The following is a 19,981-nucleotide window of genomic DNA, read 5'->3' as shown; positions in this document are numbered from 1 at the left end:
GTATGCCTACGTTCAGACTGACAGCCCTCACTCCAGCACACACCCCCAACTCTCCACTTCCAAATAAAACACAACTTTTCTAACCAGCCGCTGAAGACTTTGGAATAGTCCACCTGACCGGAAGGGGAAGAAAGTCTGTAAATTCTACTTTAATTCGACCTTGGCTCTTATTATAACTCAGTAGAAAACCCAGAGCGTTTTGGTTTTTCCTTTTAGCGCAGATGTCCGACTCAGATAAAACAACCCTTCCTGGTTCCCCCTTCTTATCCCATCACACCAATCACCCCTCTCCCCCCGGCCGGAGTCAAGTGGACCTGCCCGCCCCAGCCCCGCCCTCGCCCCGCCCTCGCCCCGCCCCAGCCCCGCCCCCAGCCCCGCCGGCGCAGGCGCACACCGGTCGCTCCCAGCCGAGTGGCGGGAAAGGCTGCGGCCCCGCACGTCAGGGCCGCTGGCTCCCCGAGGCTCCGGGGGACGCGCGGAGAGCGGGTGAGTGTGTCGAGAGGACCCAGGGCTGACCCGGGCAGCTCCGAGGATGCGGGGCAGCGTGCGACCCCGTCGCCGGGGCCGCGGGGCCGCCGCGCGGTTTAAAGGCGGGAGAGGGGCGGGGCTGCCGCCGCGCACGCGCGTTCGCACGCTGCTCCCCGGCGGGTTGCGCCGCAGCTCCGCGCCTCTCTCTGCAAGCCCGGGACCTCGGGGACGGGTGGGGCCGTGAGGCTGGGGGTTCCGGAGACTCGTCGGTTTGGTAGTGGTCAGGAGTTGGCATTCACGGGCTTCGGGGGTTTTATAGATTGCGTTTAACCCTCTTGTCCCCCCGCCCCCGATTTTGTAAAGCCTAAGGAGGATACGACCTCTGTTGGGGGTGTCAGCTGGAATGAGAGCCACGAATTAAGCTTCTTCCCGGGAGTGTCTTTGATGCTGTCCCTAGAAATTCTTTTGGCAAACAAAACAAAACAAAACAAAAACAAAGCAAAAAAAACCCCCGCACGCCCGTCGTTTTACAGTTACTTTTTTTTTTTGGTTTTTCGAGACAGGGTTTCTCTGTGTAGCTTTGCACCTTTCCTGAAACTCGCTTTGTAGCCCAGGCTGGCCTCGAACTCACAGAGATCCGCCTGGCTCTGCCTCCCGAGTGCTGGGATTAAAGGCGTGCGCCACCACCGCCCGGCTACAGTTACTTATTAAGCGCCTACATTATCTTTGGGACCGAGGAGTTGACATTTTAATGTGGTTATCAGCTGAATTGGAGATCTGAGAAACATTTTCTTCTTTCCCGTCTTCCCCTAGTGAGAATTGAACTGAAGGCCCGTGCACACCAAGCCTGACAGACACTGCATCCTAACCCCCTCCCTGCCTTATGTGAGGGAGGAGACTCCTGAGTTGCCCAGACTGATCTCTAATCTGAGGTCCACCTGCCCTAGGCTCCCGAGTGCTGGGATTACACATGCCCCACGACAGCCAGTGTAAGCAGTGATGGGAGTGGGACCCTGGGCTTCCCGCATCCTTGGCAAGCCAGCTGAGCATCCCTTGAGCATCCCCAGGAGCATTTTCAGAACACTGGCCCAAGTTCCACTCCCTGGAAGTCAGCAACCATGCTCTGAACAATTCACGATGATTAGAAACAGTTCTTGTCCTCACGGATTCTAAGGCTAGTGAAGGGAGTCAGCCACATTGAGCAACCTGCTTTATTGTGTTCATAAAATGTAAATGCCATGGGATAGAAGTCTGTATATCCTCCCGGAGGTGGAGGAGGAAGAGATGGCTTCTGTATGGAGAAGTCAGAACTGTTATTTGGACAGTCTTAAAAGTCCATAAACTTAAATGTGGATGAGAGAGTGGCAGTGGCTTAAAAGGTGACCATACAAAGATCATTAAGACTATATTGTGGACATGGGCAGTTTTTGGTTTTAATTGAGACAGGATCTTTGGTAGCCCAGGCTGGCCTCTGCCATGCTACGTGGCCAAGGATCCCTTGAACTTCTGATTCTCCTGCTTCCACCTTCCAATCTCTGGGATTACGGATGTGTGAAGTGTCATGCTCATCCTAAAACTTGAGTTTTGTATAGTGGTGCATGTTAACCATGCACACGAAGGGAGGTCACTTCTGATTCTCCAGGAGGCAGACACCCAGATGGAGGCTGGGATGCAAGAGGCAAGAGCAGTTTGCTTACTAGAGTTAAGAGGGAACAGGATTGGAGGCAGGGAGAGCCTCAGACTGAAAGGCAGGTCTGATATACTCCGCTAACGCTCATGGAGACTCTGGAACAAGGATTGCCTGTTAGAGGAGTTTGGGACTGCCTGGGAAGAACAGGCTGATATGAATCCTAGAGGTATTTATTTATGTGTGTGTATAGACACATTGGATTGAACTCAGAGCCTTTCCCGTGATAGACAAGCACTCTGCTGTGAACTGTATTCCCAATCTTTTTCTCCTTCCTTTCTTTCATTTTGTGATTTGAGGGATGGGACCCAGAGCCTCATACATTCTAGATAAAACGCCCTAAAACTGAGCTACATCCCCAGCACAAACTTGATTTCTTTCTTTTTCTCTCAAAGATTTTATTTTATTTTAAAGATTGATTTATTTATACAGTATTCTGTCTGCATGTACACTTGCACACCAGAAGAGGGCGCCAGATCTCATTACAGATGGTTGTAAGCCATATGGTTGCTGGGAATTGAACTCAGGACCTCTGGAAGAACAGCCAGTGCTCTTAACCTCTCATACATCTCTCCAGCCCAAAGATTTTATTTTTAATTACATGTATATGCACATATCTGTGTAGTTGCCTATGGAGACACTTGAGCTCCTGTAAGCTCCCATGTGGGTGCTGGGAATTGAACCCAGGTCCTCTGGAAGAGCAGTCAGTGTTCTTAACCATGGAGCCACCTCTTCAGCCCTAGCACAAGTTTCTTGAAGAGAAATCTGAGTGGACTTCTCCGTGGCTGCCACAGTACTCTTTTTTTTTTTTAATTTATTTATTTATTTTGGTTTTTCGAGGCAGGGTTTCTCTTGTGTAGCTTTGCACCTTTCCTGGAACTCATTTGATAGCCCAGGCTGGCCTCGAACTCACAGAGATCCTCCTGCCTCTGCCTCCCGAGTGCTGGGACTAAAGGCGTGCGCCACCACCGCCCCACAGTACTCTTTTAGAGGCACGAAGACTGCAGTCTTTCCCTGTGCATCTCCCATGTGACAGCTACTGGATTCTGCGCATTCAACAATATGTAAGATGGTGGTTAGTAGAGGAAGAGAGAATTGTCCTGGGTATTGCGATGAAGACAGAACATGGATGTTAGACTAAAAATTACATGCCTGTCCCGCAGGTGGTCAGGGAAAGATCTGGAAGGTCACATGGGCTCAGAACTTGAGGAAATAGCAGAGGAAGAAGCAGAGGCCTCCAAGATGGAGAGAATAAACTATGAGAGAAGTTATGTGTGTTGGAACATGTGTGTTTATGTTCCTGGGTGAGGGTCCTAACAGCCAGGGAAAGAAATTGAGCCACGTGAGTTGGTGTGAGAAGAGAAAACAATGCTCTTGCCTCAAACTGTAAAGAAAAGAAGAAAAAGGAGGGTGAACTCTAACTTTTCTGTCCCTGCTATCCACACTTTTCTTAAATGTATGACAACTTTGAGGAGTCAGTTCTCACCTTACAGTTTGAGGTGGGGTCTCTTGTTTCACTGCTTATTCCGGCCATAGCTGGACCTTACGGACAGATGGCCACTGAACCTTATGGACAGGTGTCTTGCCATCTGCACTCAGGTCTCTGAGCTTGTGTGGAAAGTGTTTTCACCTGCTGAGCCATTCGGCCAGCCGCCTCTTGGTTGTTGGCTGTCAAAACATTTGGTAGAGAAGAAAGAGGAAACAGTTCAGACAGGTAAGGGAAGACGGTTATGTAAGAGAGCCAGGGCTGCCACTTCTTATCCCTCGTGGTTGTTTTGAATGACCGAGAGGCAGGTTAGACCACAGGTCAAGAACCCCACAGCCTTACGGCCGCTCACTGGAACTGGGGAAAAGCTTCCAATAGGAGTTTCAGCCCTTCGTGGTGACGCACGATTGAAAGAGCCCCAGAACCAGGTGTGGTGGAGCACATCTTTAATCCTAGCAGAGGCAGGAGGATCTCTTTGAGTTTGAGGCCAGCCTGGTCTACAGTAGTGAGTTCCAGCACAGCCAGGAATACATAGAGTGATTCTGTCTCCAAAACAATCAAACAAACAAACAAAAAAACCATAAATAAATAGGGTTTCCCTTTTTTCTGTTTTTATTATTATTTTTATTGTGGTGCTGTACTGTGTGTTGAACATGCCAGTGCTCTTCAACGGGACAGCTCTTTCATCTTTTGTTTTTGTTTTTTTCTGGCCAGCTTCTTAGGTCAGCCCTTGGGAAGGATAGACGGGGAAGGCCGTTGATCTGGGGGGGGTGTCCCACCAGAGACGGGGTCCCTGACAGTGGGCAGCAGAGAGAAGACTCCTCTCAGTCCTGGCCATTCAGTGAGTTTTCCTGGCCTCTTGTGTCGCTGGGCTCCGCAGCTCAGAGCTAGGTTAGTGAGTGGCCGGGTGGGAGGGGGCGGGGGCGGGGGTGGGGGATGGGGGGGTAGTAGGATGGCAGACAACTCAAAGAAGCAGGCCAGTTACGTAAGTGCAGCCTAAGTGCAGGGAGATAGCATCAGTCATTTATTATCTACTGCCCGTAGGGGTGGAGTCAGGGTGTAGAGCGGGGACCACAGCCAGGAAAGGTCTTTTTAGAGGATGCTTCGAACGGCAGAATGAAATACAGCTGAGGATGTTTAGGGACAAGATTGGATATTCCTGATCTTCCACAGGCGTGGGTAAAGAACGCAGTGTGTTTGTGTGCGTTTGCGGTGTTGACGTCAGGTTCTGAGTCACGCAGCACTCCGCGTCTGTGCCCGCATGGTTACTTGGTGGAGGGGCAGGGACCTGGACAAATGGGGACATGCTTCGAAGAGGAGAGCGCTGCTTCTGGGGCAGCGGCAGGGGTTTGGGAGTTTGTTATCTCCTGCTCGCCGCCTTTGCTTCCTGTTCTGCTAGAGCTGCCTTCTGCTGGGCTTTAGGAGTAACTGGGGAGGAGCCGAGGAGATCCTGGGAGGTATCAGGTCTCTCACAGGGGGCTGGCGCTCAGCGGACGAAAGTGTTGTACGAGTATAATGACTTGAATTCAAGCCTCGACACCCACGCTAAAAGCCAGGCTAGGTGGTTTGTGGTTGTAATTCCTTCGCTGAGGAGGCAGAGGCAGAAGCATCCCTAGGACTCAGTGGCCGGCCACCCTTGCCTGATGAGTGAGACACCTTGTCTCAGAATGACGAGGCGGAGCGTGATACCTGAGGTTGACCCTGGCTTCCACACACATGCACAGACAAGCACATACGCATGGATCCCTGCACTCTGCATACATAATCACTGTGTGGTTGGGGGTGGGATTTTTTATTTCTTTTGGAGGGAGGGGACATGTGGAGGTCGGAGGACAACTTGCAGGCGTCAGCTCTCTCCTACCATGTGGGTTCTGTAGATAATACTCAGGTTCTCGGCCCTGGTGGCAAGCATCCTTATCTGCTGAGCCATCTCACCAGCCCACAGTTAGGGCTCTTAGCTCCTGTGGTACATCCGGATGAGGGCAGACTGAGGAAGAGCTGTAGAAGACCGCTCTCCAAGGTGAACATCTGAGTCAGTCCCCCTTTCTTCCTTGTCTTAACTCTGAAACACACTTCTCTGGTTTCAGGGTCTGGCTGTAGTATGGGCCAGGTCTTAATTCACACACATGAAGAAGCCTTGCCCTCCCACCCCCGTGCTCGGGGCCTCCCTGAGTTGATTCCCAGCACCACAGTTGATGAGTTGGAAGTTGGTTTTCCCTGGGCCTTTCAGTTCTGACAGGAGAGCAGTCGCGCGCGTCTTGAGTCCTAGCTTGTCCCTTTTCCTTACCACATGGGGCCCTGCGTCCCTCTTCCTTCTCACTCAGGCCTCCACGACTTCATCCTCCGATAGCTGGGCCTCTGGTGTCTGGACTTGTCCATGATGAACTGTGAACTTCTAGCCACGTGTAGTGCCCTTGGGTACTTGGAAGGAGACACCTACCACAAGGAGCCAGATTGCTTAGGTGAGCGCCCTTTTGAGGTCTCGTGAATTCCTCAGGGTATGAAGAGGGAATGGACCCGGACAGCCTCTCCTGGGATCACAGTCAGTGCTTTATTCTGTCTCTAAAGAGAGTGTGAAGGACTTGATCCGCTACTTGAGGCACGAGGACGAGACGCGAGACGTGCGGCAGCAGTTGGGAGCTGCGCAGATCCTGCAGAGCGACCTCCTGCCCATCCTCACCCAGCACCGCCAGGACAAGCCCCTCTTCGATGCCGTCATCAGGTTTGTGCCTCAGCCTTCCGACTTTGGCCGCCTGTAGTCTGTGTCGTCAAGGAAACTCACTACTTCCTCTTCCTCTCCCCAGGCTGATGGTGAATTTGACTCAGCCAGCCTTGCTCTGTTTTGGCAACGTGCCTAAGGACCCCAATGTGCGGCACCATTTCCTGCAGGTGTTAACTTACCTGCAGGCCTACAAAGAGGTGAGACGCCTTTCTCCAGAGGTGCTAGGTCCGAGTTTGGAGAGGGAGGGAGGAGAAGACAGGCACTACCTACCAGCTGTTCCCGTTCCACAGGCCTTTGCCAGTGAGAAGGCTTTTGGCGTCCTCAGTGAAACCTTGTATGAGCTGCTGCAGCTGGTGAGTAAGTCTCCGCCCTACACATCCACAGGGCATGAGTGCCTCACCTTCCCAGGCAGAGGAGGGTCCTCAGCCCTGAGTGATGCGGCAGTCTACGCTGGAGTTTCTGGCCACCATGGGACTCCTGGCCCCTCCCTTCTTTCTCTGCTTCCCTACTCTTTTTCTGTTTTTAATTTATTTTATTTTATATGTATGTATGCTCTGCTTGCATGTGTGTATGTGCACTGTGTGTGTCGGGTGCCCTCGGAGGTCAGAAGGGGCATCGGACCCCTAAACTGTAGTGTGGGTGATTGGGAACTGAATAGAGGTCCTCTGCAAGAGCAACAAGTTCTCTCACTGCTCAGCTGTGTCTTCACCACCCACCCCACCCCCCTTTAAATTGAGCCTCATGTGGCCCAAGCTGGCTTCACACTTAAGTTCACCACTTTACTATATGTAGCTGAAGATGGTTTTGAACTCATGATCCTCCTACCTCTTCCTCCTGAGTGCTGGGATTATAGCCACGCACTACTGTACTTTGCCCTCTGCCCCATAGTACTGGGGATTGAATCCAGACCCTGACGCATGCTAAACAAGGGCTCTACCACTGAAACAGATCACTAGCTCTCTTTTCTTTTTTGTTTTTGAGGCAAGGTGTCACTCTGTTGCCCAGGATAACCTTGAACTCACTCTAGTCTGTGCAGACTTTGAACTGGCAGTCATTCTGCCCAAGTGTCTTGAAGCTGGGGTTACAGGCCTGTGCCACCAGACTTGGCTCACTCTTTTCTTATTTTATATTTATTTATTTATTTATTTATTTATTTATTTATTTATTTATTTATTTATGTAGAAACAGTCTCACTTTGTAGCCCTGACTGGCCTGGAACTAAGAGATCCTCCCCCTTTCTCTGCCTCCTGAGTGCTGGGGTTAAAGACATGTGCCACTATTCCTCTGTGTGTGTGTGTCTGTCTGTCTGTCTGTGTCTGTCTGTCTGTCTGTCTGTGTGTCTGTGTATATGCCAGTTTTCTCTCCTCTGCCCAGGGCTGGGAGGATCGGCAGGAAGAAGACAACTTGCTAATAGAACGGATCCTGTTACTAGTCAGGAATATTCTCCACGTCCCAGCCGACCTTGAGCAGGAGAAGGTGAGGGTCTGGGGCACGTGAGTTCCTGTGCTGGGCAGGGTGCACTCCCTGCTTTCAGGTTTTCTGTCTTCTGACGAGTCTGGGGAAGAGCCCAGGGGACTTTGGAGGGCGGCCATGAGGCTGAACGTGTCCTTCCCCCCCTCCCTGGCTGCTCAGAGGATCGATGACGACGCCAGCATCCACGACCGGCTGCTTTGGGCGATTCATCTCAGCGGCATGGACGACTTGCTCCTCTTCCTGTCCAGCTCATCTGCTGAGCAGCAGTGGAGTCTCCACGTGCTGGAGATTGTGTCCCTGATGTTCCGAGACCAGGTGAGGCCCTGCAGCTCCCCGTCCGCTCCGCCGTGTGCTTTCTGCAGTGCGCCCAGTTGCTCTGGAAGGAATGGGGGCTTCCCGAGGAGGCAGGTGAGGGGTGCAGGGGCCGGGTCTTCTGCCCAGGCCCGTCAGCAGTTCCGTGTGTTTGTGGGTCCATTCCGAGGAGGAGTGAGGCTAAGAGATGCGGCTAAGAAGCGAGTGTCCTGGTTCTGATTCTTCCCTCCTCATCCAAATCCAGAACCCGGAGCAGCTGGCCAGGACAGGGCAGGGACGCTTGGCTCAGGAGCGAAGCACGGATGTGGCAGAGTTGGAGGTGCTGCGTCAGCGGGAGGTGGCGGAGAAGAGGACTCGAGCCCTCCAGCGAAGCAACAGGTGGGTGCGGGGCGCTCTGCTCTGCTCCCGAGTCCCAGCAGCAGACACCCAACACGGGCCAATTCGAGCTGGGTAAAATTTAAACTGACTCTCACAGAGCTGCTGACAGAAGAGAGAGAATTGAGGAGTCATTTGGAACCTTTTTTTTCCTTGAAGGCACTCTCGATTTGGGGGCTCCTACGTTGTCCAGGGGTTGAAGTCCATTGGGGAGAGGGACGTCATCTTTCACAAAGGCCTTCACAGTGTGAGTATGCGTGTGCACACGGTGGAAGCTTTTGGAGTCGCAGGACCTGAGGAGGGTGGCCGTCTCTGGAGTTGAAGCTGCTCTGTCTTAGGCTCAGAAAGCAGAGCCTCTGGGGTTGATAGTGTTGTGTCCACCGATGCTGGCACCAGAGGCAGAGCTCCTTCTAGGTACTTCTTCTCCAGAAGCTTGGGGACGGTGGCTGTTAAAAGAGCTGCAAGGGGCGGGTGGTCAGGACCTACTCTGATGCCGCAACCCATACGCTCAGCTCCGAAACTACAGTTCGGATCTGGGGAAGCAACCCAGGAGGGTGCCGAAGCGTCGCCAGGCTGCCCGGGAGCTGTCCGTTCATCGCCGTTCTGCCCTCAACGTGAGGCTCTTCCTCAGAGACTTCTGCTCGGAGTTCCTGGAGAACTGCTACAACCCGCTCATGGGCGCCGTCAAGGTGAGAGCCCGGGAAGGACATCTAGGCAGGTAGGGGTAGCACACAGGGGAGGTGCCACTGGTTGGCAAGGAGGGGTAGCACACAGGGGAGGTGCCACTGGTTGGCAAGGAGGACAACCCGTCAGGGAGCCCAAGGGAGGCTGAACGTGTGTGGACCAGGGGTGGGGGTGGGGGGGTGGGGATTGGGGTGCTGACGGGATGAAGAGTCTAGGGAGTGGGTTGCTATTAAACATGACTAAAAACAATGAAGTTCTTGGTGGGACTGGATAGTTGAGCAGTTACAAACACTCGCTGCTCCTGCAGAGGGTTTGATCCCACATCAGGTTGCTTGATGCTGCCTGGAACTACAGCTTCAGAAGGTCTGATGCCCTCTTCTGGCCTCTGGGGGCACCAACACTTGTGTGTACACACACACAGACAAGTTAATTAAAAACTAAAATGAATCCTTTTTAAAAAGAAAGCTCTGGAGCAATTTCCCCAAAGGAAAGGGAGGAGGCCGTGTATAGACCTGAGCAAACTGGAAATTGTGGGTTCCAGGCGAGAGTTAGAAGCCCTGAGGTCACGGTGGTCTCTTCGTTAGGATCACCTGCTGCGGGAGAAAGCCCAACAGCACGATGAGACCTACTACATGTGGGCCCTGGCTTTCTTTATGGCCTTCAACCGAGCGGCCTCCTTCCGTCCTGGCTTCGTCTCTGAGACGCTCAGTGTCCGTGCCTTCCACTTCGTGGAGCAGAACCTCACCACCTACTACGAGATGATGCTGACTGACCGCAAGGAGGCGGCCTCCTGGGCACGCCGGTCAGTGGGAGGAAGGCCACGGGGTCACAGTGAGGACCTGAGCCTGCGGGTAGTCTGACCACCAGAATCGCGGATAATCAATTGTTTTTCCGCCTCAGGTTAAAGTGGTCAGGCTGGCGCAGGGACCAGGGCTTCTTGTGTTTGGAGGGTGGCATCTTGGGGAGGGTGGCATCACCTCTGCCAGAGCCTTAAGTTGCCCTCCACTTTGTCAGGATGCACTTGGCTCTCAAGGCCTATCAGGAGCTGCTGGCCACGGTGAATGAGATGGACATCTGCCCCGAGGAGGCCGTGAGAGAGAGTAGTCGCATCATCAAAAGTGAGGCCCTGGCCTGGTCTCTGATCCCGGCCTTCCCATTTCTTGACTAGAATCTTATTCTTCCAAGTCCCAACTTCATCTCTCCTTTTGCAAGTCTTCCATTCCTTTCTCATTTCTTAGACAACATTTTCTATATGATGGAGTACCGAGAACTCTTCCTGGCGCTCTTCAGAAAGTTCGATGAGCGATACCACCCACGTTCATTCCTTTGTGACCTGGTGGAGACCACCCACCTCTTCCTCAAAATGTTGGAGCGGTTTTGTCGGAGCCGAGGAAACCTGATGGTGCAGGTACTGGGCAGCTCCAGGATGTGGGAAGAGCTGTGGGGAGGCGAAGGACGAGGGCTCCTCACATATTCTACAGCTGACAGTGACCTGCTAGGACTCTTCTGCACTAAAGGCCACAGGTTCACGGTATTGCCAGTGTGGAGCTGACCATCAGGTTCATCGTGTTTACTCTGTCTCAAAGGGAAGGAAGCAGGCATAGTGGAAGACACACCAGCCTCTGCCATGCCTTCATACATACAAATTCACACAGCCTGCACACACACACACACACACACACACACACACACACACACACACACACACACACGGGTCAGGCTAGTCTCTATTGTCAGTCTCCAGGTCCCCAAATGGAGATTGTGTTCAAAATTGGGTGGTAGATGAAAAGACAAAAACACAAAGTCAAGAAAAGAAAAATACCAAGGAATTTCTCTTAGAGACACCAAGTTTTGGCTTTGTAAAAACATGTCTGTTTTTTTGTATGGGGCTGGCCAGATTGCTCAGCAGATAAAAGCACTTACTGCTGAGCCTGGTGACCTACAGCCCCAGGACTCACAAATTAGCGTTGTCCAGGTTGTTCTCTGACTTCCATACCCCTCCATGTGTCCCCCCTCCCTGACACACACACACACACACACACACACACACACACACACACACACACAAATGTAATAAAGTCAGAACTGACTGGGGCTGGAGAGATGGCTCAGTGGTTAAGAGCACTGGCTGCTCTTCCAGAGGACCTGGGTTCAGTTTCCAGCGCTCACACCATTTGTAACTTTAGTTCCACAGAATCCAGCACCCCACAGGAGCACTGGTCACATATGTGGTGTGTATACATATATGATAACAAAACATATATGTAAATGGAGGCTTTTCTCTGTCCCGCTGCGGCCTACAGCTGCTCTCAAACACACTGAGGCTTATATTAATTATAAATTTTTGGCCAATGGCTCACGCTTATTACTAACTACCTCTTACACTTAAATTAACCCATAATTCTTATCTACGTTTAACCACATGGCTTGGTACCTTTCCTTAGTACAACATTCTCATCTTGCTTCCTCTGCATCTGGCTGGCGACTCCTGACTCTGACCTTCTCCTGCCCAGTTGCCTGTCAGCTTTTTATTAAACCAATTTGAGTGACAGATCAGATCTTTACAGTATACAGCATTTCCCCCTTTCTGTCTAATCAAAAAGGAAGGTTTTAACTTTAACATAGTAAAATTATATACAACAAAAACAGTTATCAAATAAGAATCAGTTACAATGTTTAGTTTATTTTTATTTGGCAAAATCAAAGGAACTACTCTATCATCTGTCTAAAGAGTAGTTAAGCAACTCACCCTGGTCTCACTGGCATCCATGTTCAAGTCCTGGCCTCCTGCACCCCAGAGCTCCTTCTGCCTTTGATTATAAAGCGTAATTGAGTCAAGCATAATTCCCATCCATCTGTCCGTCCTATTTGGGTTGGGACAGAATCTCACTGTGTAGCCTTGGCTGGCCTAGAACTCACTCTGTAGACCAGCTTGACCTCAAACTCACAGGATCTGCCTGCCTCTGCCTCCCGAGTGCTGGGACTAACGGCCCAGCTCCTACCTGACTTTGATATTACCCATGCAGTGGGCTGGTTCACAGCTGTGGGATGTTGACTCACATGCCTGGTCCTCAAAAGGGAAAAGACCAGGGCTTTCTTTATATTTGCTTTGCCTTTGGCATTTATTTATGTGGGGGTGGGGGTGGGGGAGAGCCTGTGCCGTGGCGCGTCCGTGGAGGCCAAAGGGAAGCCTGTGGACTCAGCTCTCTTCTTCCACAGTTGAGTCCACCGTCGTGAGGCGGGCTGGAGCACCGTCTCCCTCTGAGCCATCTCGCTCGCAGTCCTGCCTTTCGTGGTGTTGACCTTGACGCATCTTTCTGTGCTCTGTGCAAGGTCAGGCATTTCCAGGCTGACAAGGTGGCTCAGTGGGTAAAGGCCCTTGCCACCAACCTGACAAATGGAGTTTGATCTTAGGACCCGTATGGTTGGCTCTCACAAGTGTTTCTCTGTTCTCCACACATGCCAGCACATGCGCATCACCATGAACACACAAAATAAAATAATTGTGTGGTTTGTTTTGTTTTTAATTAAAAAACACATGGCCACTTTTCACAAACTCTTACTCCAAGAATAGGCATTTTGTGCTCCCCTCATTGTAGCTCTTCCGGACTGTAATGGCATTTTCTCTTGACTGCCTGTTTCTCCTGGAGGGCAAGGACATGTCCTCTGCCTGCATTCCACTTCACTAACCCTGAGGGACAGAGACTTCCATGGCTCGCCTGCTCTTACCATACAGTTCTTTCCCCTTAGAACAAAAGAAAAAAGAGAAAAAAGAAAAAGAAGATTCAAGACCAAGGTGTTGCTTCTGGTAATGTCTCACGTAGCCCTGGGGAGCTGGAGGCCATGTGGCCAGCCCTGGAAGAGCAGCTGCTGCAGTGTGCCCAGGTTGGTAGTTAGGGAAGTCCTGTCCTTTTTGAGGACAGTTCTCTGTGGACAGTCTGGATTTCCTCCACTCTGCTCCCATGGCTGTCTGTCTGTAGGAGCCTGAGCTCAGTGTAGACTCCATCGTCCCCTTTGATGCGGCCTCCGAGATACCGGTGGAGGAGCAGCGGGTGGAAGCCATGGTGAGGCTCCAGGACTGCCTTCTGGCTGACAGGGCCCCACAAGCCCTGGCCCTCCTGCGGTCTGCCCGGTAAGAATCCTGTGTACCCATCCTCCTGGGCCCTGAGGGAATGGCGAGGCATTCACTGGGGTCCAGGGTTCTCAGTGTTCAGAAGAGAGGATTCCCAGCAGAGGCTGTGGATCTCTGTACTCAACACTTACTTCGTAAGCTTTGATTGGCTAGTATTTTGTTTTTAGAAGTGTCAGTAAACACAGTTAAACTGAGGAAGAAGGGCTGGAGAGATGGCTTAGAGGTTAAGAGTACTGGCTGTTCTTCCAAAGGTCCTGAGTTCAATTCCCAGCAACCACATGGTGGCTCACAACCATCTGTAATAAGGTCTGGTGCCCTCTTCTGGCCTGCAGGCATACATGCAGGCAGAACATTATATATACAATAAATAAATAAATCTTTTTTTAAAAAAAAGTGAAGTTAAAAAAAATAAATAAATAAACTGAGGAAGAAAAGTAAGTACAACCTACCCGCTGAGGTTAACCATGGGTAGCATGTTGATGGGTTGACCTTTCGGTGTCTGTCAGTGTGGATATGATGAGTATACCTGCAGACACGCAGACACGAGACACTGCATCCCTCCCTTGAGTGTTATTTTTACCTCTGTGTGTGTGTGTTAAATTGTTTTATGTGTATGAGCGTTTTGCCTGAATGTGTGTATGTGGTGCACATCCGTTCCTGTTTGCCTGTGAAGGCCAGAAGAGGATCTCAGGTCCTCTGGAACTGGGTTACAGGTGATTGTGAGCTGCCATGTGGGTGCTGGGTATTGAACCCAGGTCTGCAAGAGCAGCCAGTGCTTTGTGAGAAAAATTCCCCAGGCTGCTTCATCACTGAGGGAGGGAGCAGCTCCCCTTCCTTTCTCCTCACTGCAGCTCCAGTTTCCTGTGATTAAAGCCTTTTCTGGCTGTCCCCAGGGAGGTGTGGCCTGAAGGAAACGTGTTCGGCTCTCCGGACATCTCCCCTGGGGAAGAAATGCAGTTGCTGAAGCGAATCCTCTCCGCACCCCTTCCGAGTGAGTCTCCATCCATTCCCTCCCGTCTCGTCCCGGCGGCGCTCTGCACCAGCGTGGCAGAAACGCGGCCATCCTCACTCTACAGGGCAGCAGGAGCCGATGGAAGGAGACGCCGAGGACGAGGAGGAGGAGGAAGAGGAGGACGAGGAGCTGCAGGTGGTCCAGGTGTCAGAGAAAGAGTTTAACTTCCTGGACTACTTGAAACGGTGCGGGCTGAGAGGGTGGTCCAGAGGGTGGTCGGGCCTGTGAGGACGCACGCATGCGCGGCGGCGCTCCCGGGCGCTGAGTCCTCCCTCCCTCCCGCCGTGTCTCGTGCAGCTTTGCGTGCCCAGCCGTCGTGCGAGCCTACGTGCTCCTGCTGCGGAGCTACCGGCAGAACGGCGCTCACACCAACCACTGTATCGCCAAGATGCTGCACCGGCTGGCGCACGACCTGGGCATGGAAGCCCTGCTTTTCCAGCTCTCGCTGTTCTGCCTCTTCAACCGGCTTCTGAGCGACCCGGCTGCTGGGGCCTACAAGGTGCGGGCACAGCGGGGTGTGGGCCAGAGGGTGAGGACCCAGTGGAGAGGTCAGCAGGCGGGTAAAGCGAGGCGGTGGAGACAGGCCGGGACCAGGAGAGCAGCGGCCAGGCCCGCCAGTTCATTCGGGCCGGGGTGCATGGCAGCTGCCCTTTCTGACAGGAGCTGGTGACTTTTGCCAAATACGTCCTCGGCAAGTTCTTTGCCTTGGCTGCAGTGAACCCAAAGGCTTTTGTGGAGCTGCTGTTCTGGAAGAATACTGTGGTGGTCCGAGAGATGACCCAGGGCTATGGCTCCCTTGACACTGGGTAGGCGGAGGTCTGGGAGGGCGGGGGTTGAGGGGGTGGCGCAGGCACAGGGCATTGGTGTCATTGACCCCATGTTTCTCCTTTCAGGAGGAAGGGAGTAGGCCCCTAGACTCAGTGCTTGTCCTGAGGTTACCCAGGACAGGAACAAGACGTCTGCCACCTTTAGTTTCCTCCTCTGTCACCAGCCGTGACAGAGGTGGCCACTGATGGCAGTGGGTGGTCCCCAGAGAGTCCCTGTGCGCTTTCCTAAAACGTGCTGGGAGTCAAGCTGGGTGTGGTGATCCATGCCTGTGACCCCAGCACTTAGGAGACGGAGGCAGGAAGATGAGTTCAAGGTCCACCTGGACTACACAGCAAATACAAGGCCACCCTGGGTCACATGAGACCTTGTCTAAAACCAGACAGGCCTCACAGAAACGCTTGTCCTCTGTCCTTGTCTGTGATCCCCCGTTCACACTGACTGCTCTTTTCCCACTTTCCCCTTGTCCTTGGAGTGTCGGGTTCTGAGGCCCAAGACCAAAGGCCTCTCACATAGGAGAGCAGAGGAAACGTGTATTCGGGCCTCTGCTGCTTGTCTCTTTGGTTACCGCCCCCCCAATGCAGGAGAGCTTTGCCTGTCCTTTTAAACCGATGCCTCCATGCACCTGCCCTCTTCTACGGTTCATGTCTTCCAGCCACAGAGCTGCTGCGTGGAGCCCTGAGGAAGAGGCCCAGCTTCAGGATCTATACCTCGCCCATAAGGATGTGGAAGGTGTGAGGCTTTGAGGTCTCGAGAGACTGAGGGGGGTCGCCTCAGCCCTCCGAGTCCTCCATACTGCCCATCCCTTCTCCACACAGGGCAGGATGTGGTGGAGACCATCCTCGAGCATCTGAAACCTGCTTCTCGAACACGCAAGCAGGTCATCCACCATCTGGTACGGATGGGACTGGCCGGCAGTGTCAAGGACTTCCAGAGGTAAGGCACGTGCTCAGGGGGACGGGGGAGGAACCAAGGCCCCCGGCACTGACACCTGCCTGAACAGGAAAGGGACCCAGATTGTCTTGTGGACTGCGGACCAGGAGCTGGAGCTGCAGCGGCTCTTTGAGGAGTTCCAGGCTTCTGACGGTGAGCGAGGGGGACGCACCGAGCGCCCCATTTCCCCACTGCCCCTGTTCTGCTGGAGAGGACTGAGCTAGCCCGATTTCCATTATTCACCCCTTCCCAGTTGCTCTACAGTATCCAAACTCCCTCCCTCCCTCTCCCTCCCTCCCTCCCTCCAGATGTTCTTGGTCATATCATGAAGAATATCACAGCTAAACGTTCTCGGGCTCGAATAGTGGATAAACTGCTGGCCCTCGGGTTGGTGTCTGAGCGGCGGCAACTGTACAAGAAACGGAGAAAGAAGTTGGCGCCCCCTCGCGTGGTAACCGTCTTAGCCTGGCTCTTGCGGCCTGGGCCTTGCCCCACAAAGCACTCTTGGATTCCTCCTGCTGCAGGCCGCTCGGGCCAGGTCCCTTCAGTGGGTGGAGAGAACCAAGCCCCACTAAGGCCCCCCTGAGACCCTATCTCTGTCTCCAATGAATTTTAGTCAGATGGAGACGAGTCCCCGAAAGATTCTTGGCAGGATGATCCGGAAGAGGAAGAGAGTGAAGAGGATGAAGAGAAAGAGGAGGACTTGGAGGAAGAACCAGTTCAGGGAAGCTCAGTTTTCTCTGCTGAAAACCTGGGTCAAAGCCTGCGTCAGGAAGGTGAGGAGTTGGGCTGGGAGAGATGTCAGAGGGGGAGGGTTGGACGGGGTGGACACCAAGTCCCCTCTTCTCGCAGGTCTCTCCGCTCCCCTCCTGTGGCTCCAGAGCTGCCTGATTCGCGCAGCGGATGATCGGGAAGAGGACGGTAAGTGCGCTGGGACACCAGGGCTGCTTGGGCCCAGTGTCCGGGGCCAGGGACCGGGACTTTCTTCGCATCCTCACCACGTGCTGTCCCTCGGTTCCAGGCTGCTCCCAGGCAATCCCTCTGGTGCCTCTGACAGAAGAGAACGAGGAAGCCATGGAGAACGGACAGTTTCAGCATCTGCTACGGAAGCTGGGGATCCGGCCCCCCTCCTCAGGACAGGCAGGTGTCAGAGCAAGATGGTGTCTGCAAGCTAGGGATCGGCCCCCTCCTCAGGGCCGGCAAGCTGAGCTAGCACAGTGTCAGCAGGGCTCTCTGGCCCTGTCAGAACACCTTCCCTGCTGCCCTGGTCTGCCCTGCTGCCCTGGGTCTTTGTTCACAGGTTCCTACATCAGGTCCTTGCTGTCCTTCCCTCCTCTCGAGCCTCCCTTCCTGAATCCATGCTCTAGTCCCCAGGCTGCCCCTTCTCTGTCTGGAGCACTTGATGGATCTGTGTGCTCACAGCCTCCAGGTGGCATGCCTGTCTTCGCACGGCCATTCCACACACACTGCCTCCTCCCATCGATCTGAACTACTCTGCACCCTGCAAATTCTGGGGCTGTTCATGCATAGCCAGTTCGTCTTCCTTTTGGAAGGCTCCAGCTACCCATACAAGGAGGTACAGACAGACAGACAGACATGCGCCACCCCATCTTCCTGTTGAACCTCAACCAGCCTTCAAGGGCAGCTAACTCAATGTCACTTCCTCAGAGAAGCACTCTTACTGCCCATCCAACTCAGAAATCCAGTGTAATCACTTTGGTGCCCAGTCCAATAGCTCTGTAGCATGTTGGTTTTCTCCCCTTGATTCTGCGCATGGGTCACACCTGGTTCACTTTTACAAGATCCTTTCCTGCATATACTGTTAACAGCTGTATTTACTGGGAACCTGATGTAGTATTAAGCTAGTTATTGGATATATGTTATGAATAAGAAGTCAAGTTCACAATTCCTATGGATCATTCTCCATATTTATTATTTCATGTTCTATTACTCAGTTTACTCGTAGTTATTCAATGAATAACTAAAAATGTAGACCAGAGAGGCTGGTCCTCTCCCTGCAGTCACGTCACCTGCTAAACTCCTGTAGGAAACCTTCTGGCGAATTCCAGCCAAGTTGAGCCCCACCCAGCTTCGGAGAGTGGCAGCTTCTTTGAATCAACAAGACGAGGGAGAGAGAGAAGAGGAGCCAGAGCTACATCCAGGAGTCCCCGGAGAGCAGAGTCCCAGTGAGGAGCACCGAGCCAGAGCCCTGAGAGCCCTCTTGTCAGCCCGTAAGAAGAAGGCAGGCCTGGTGTCCCCAGAAGGTAAAGTGTCACCGCTTACCCCTTGATGACTAACTCTGTGCCGCTCATGAGGGTGTGAGGGCTGGCGAGGTGTTTTGAGATGATGCAGATCTAGTTCCTTAATTTTGTGTCTTACAGTCACTTCAGAGGAAGAGATCACTGGGGAGAAAGAACGGAAAATAATGCCCAAGAAGCGGGAACTGCTGGACAGTGATGACGAAGAGGAGGATGAGGGGAGGGGGCAAGGTAGGGACTCTGGGGCCTGCTTTTCCTTCTGCTCTGCCTTCTTCTTTTACAGACTGAGATGTTTTCTCTTTTTGTCTCTGACCTGCCATCCCCACAGCACCAGAGCTGGGAACTCCAGTAATCCACAAGAAGAAACGGTTTCAAATCGAGGATGATGATGACGACTGAGGCCAGATGCCTCGCGCTGGAGACAGATGCAGTTGGAAGGCCTAGGAGCTGCCGTGTTTGCACCGAAGCGATCGTCCCTACGTCGAAGGCCCAGGAACCCCCAGGGCAGCAGTGCTGGGTGGACTCTGCGTCGTCCTGCCCCAGCTTTATCGTCTCTGATGTGAAATCCAGCTGGACTCTGGAAATGTAATCCTCTTCTAGGAACCGTCCCGTAGGAGACGGGGAGTGAATGAAATACGCAGGGCAGCCTGCACGCCTCTGGCTGTCTGAGGTGGGTCCCCGCCGCACAGAGAGCTTCATGACTGCACATGGGGCGATCACACTGCCCTCAGAAAGCACTGGATTTCCTTCATTTTCTTTCCAGTGGTTGAGAGCCCATTCCTGCAGTCGAGGCAGAGTTGGGATGCACTGCTCTCAAGATGGCAGACATCTTGATTTGTGTTCCATAAAAACATGTAAATTAAAAGTTGCTGGTGTTGATGTCACTTGTCACTCAGTTCACCAGCCAGCCATCTGTTGCGTTTTTGGAAGAACTTTTAAGAGTTAGAGTTAAATCATATCCTGAGCTGAGCAGGGAAGCAGAGGATTACCACAGGAGAGGAAAAGGCTGGGTATACCACCATGCCTGGCCCAATAAATGTAATTTTAAAAAGAGAGGCTTCTCTTTTTCTTCTGTCCTTCCCCTATAGACACAAAAGCAGTGTCACCTCAAGAAGCTTTGTCTTGTTGGCCACAGGTACAGCCTGTTGGATCAGCTCCTCATGAGGCTGGAATAAGAAGATCTTGAATTTGAGGCCTTCCTGGACAAGCTAGTGAAACTCTACCTTAAAAAAACAAGAGGGCTGGAGAGATAGCTCAGAGGTCAAGAGCACTGACTGTTCTTCCAGAGGTCCTGAGTTCAGTTCCCAGCAACCACGTGGTGGCTCACAACCATTTATGAGATCTAATGCCTTCTTCTGGCATGCAGGTGGAACACTATGTACATAATTATATTTAGATATAGATATAGTTTAAAAAAAAAAAAACAAAACATCGAGAATAAATTTTTAAAAAATTATATTCTCTATATCTGTAAGTGTATGCCAGATGTGTATGTGGGTACCCGAGAGGCCAGATGAGTATGTGGGTACCCGAGAGGCCAGATGAGTATGTGGGTACCCGAGAGGCCAGATGAGTATGTGGGTACCCGAGAGGCCAGATGTGTATGTGGGTACC

The 19,981-nt window shown here is 52.5% G+C and overlaps 1 protein-coding gene and 1 long non-coding RNA gene across 2 annotated transcripts in view; one reads left to right on the top strand and one right to left on the bottom strand.

Annotated features, from left to right (window-relative positions):
• Positions 1 to 395: 395 nt before the first annotated feature.
• Positions 396 to 19,420, top strand: Timeless (timeless circadian regulator). The gene is made up of 29 exons (XM_028855498.2): positions 396 to 486; positions 5,966 to 6,103; positions 6,210 to 6,363; positions 6,446 to 6,560; positions 6,654 to 6,716; positions 7,738 to 7,839; positions 7,996 to 8,151; positions 8,393 to 8,526; positions 8,683 to 8,770; positions 9,036 to 9,212; positions 9,792 to 10,009; positions 10,222 to 10,325; positions 10,446 to 10,615; positions 12,958 to 13,092; positions 13,188 to 13,339; positions 14,233 to 14,330; positions 14,416 to 14,536; positions 14,649 to 14,850; positions 15,012 to 15,157; positions 15,832 to 15,908; positions 15,995 to 16,112; positions 16,180 to 16,262; positions 16,418 to 16,560; positions 16,726 to 16,885; positions 16,962 to 17,030; positions 17,131 to 17,249; positions 18,157 to 18,373; positions 18,491 to 18,598; positions 18,696 to 19,420. Exons 2-29 carry the CDS (start codon positions 6,019 to 6,021, stop codon positions 18,764 to 18,766), a joined length of 3,585 nt encoding a protein of 1,194 aa, XP_028711331.1. The 5' UTR covers positions 396 to 486; positions 5,966 to 6,018; the 3' UTR covers positions 18,767 to 19,420.
• Positions 18,026 to 19,981, bottom strand: part of LOC119086178 — a 7,325-nt gene continuing 5,369 nt past the window's right edge. The window contains exon 2 of the long non-coding RNA XR_005089399.1: positions 18,026 to 19,533. This is a non-coding gene — a long non-coding RNA (uncharacterized LOC119086178). The remainder of the gene's footprint in view (positions 19,534 to 19,981) is intronic.

The sequence above is a fragment of the Peromyscus leucopus genome, chromosome 18 (assembly GCF_004664715.2).
Source record: "Peromyscus leucopus breed LL Stock chromosome 18, UCI_PerLeu_2.1, whole genome shotgun sequence".
Lineage (NCBI taxonomy): Eukaryota > Metazoa > Chordata > Mammalia > Rodentia > Cricetidae > Peromyscus > Peromyscus leucopus.
The sequence above is the reverse complement of the archived record's forward strand: the minus strand, read 5'-3'. Positions and strand labels throughout refer to the sequence as shown.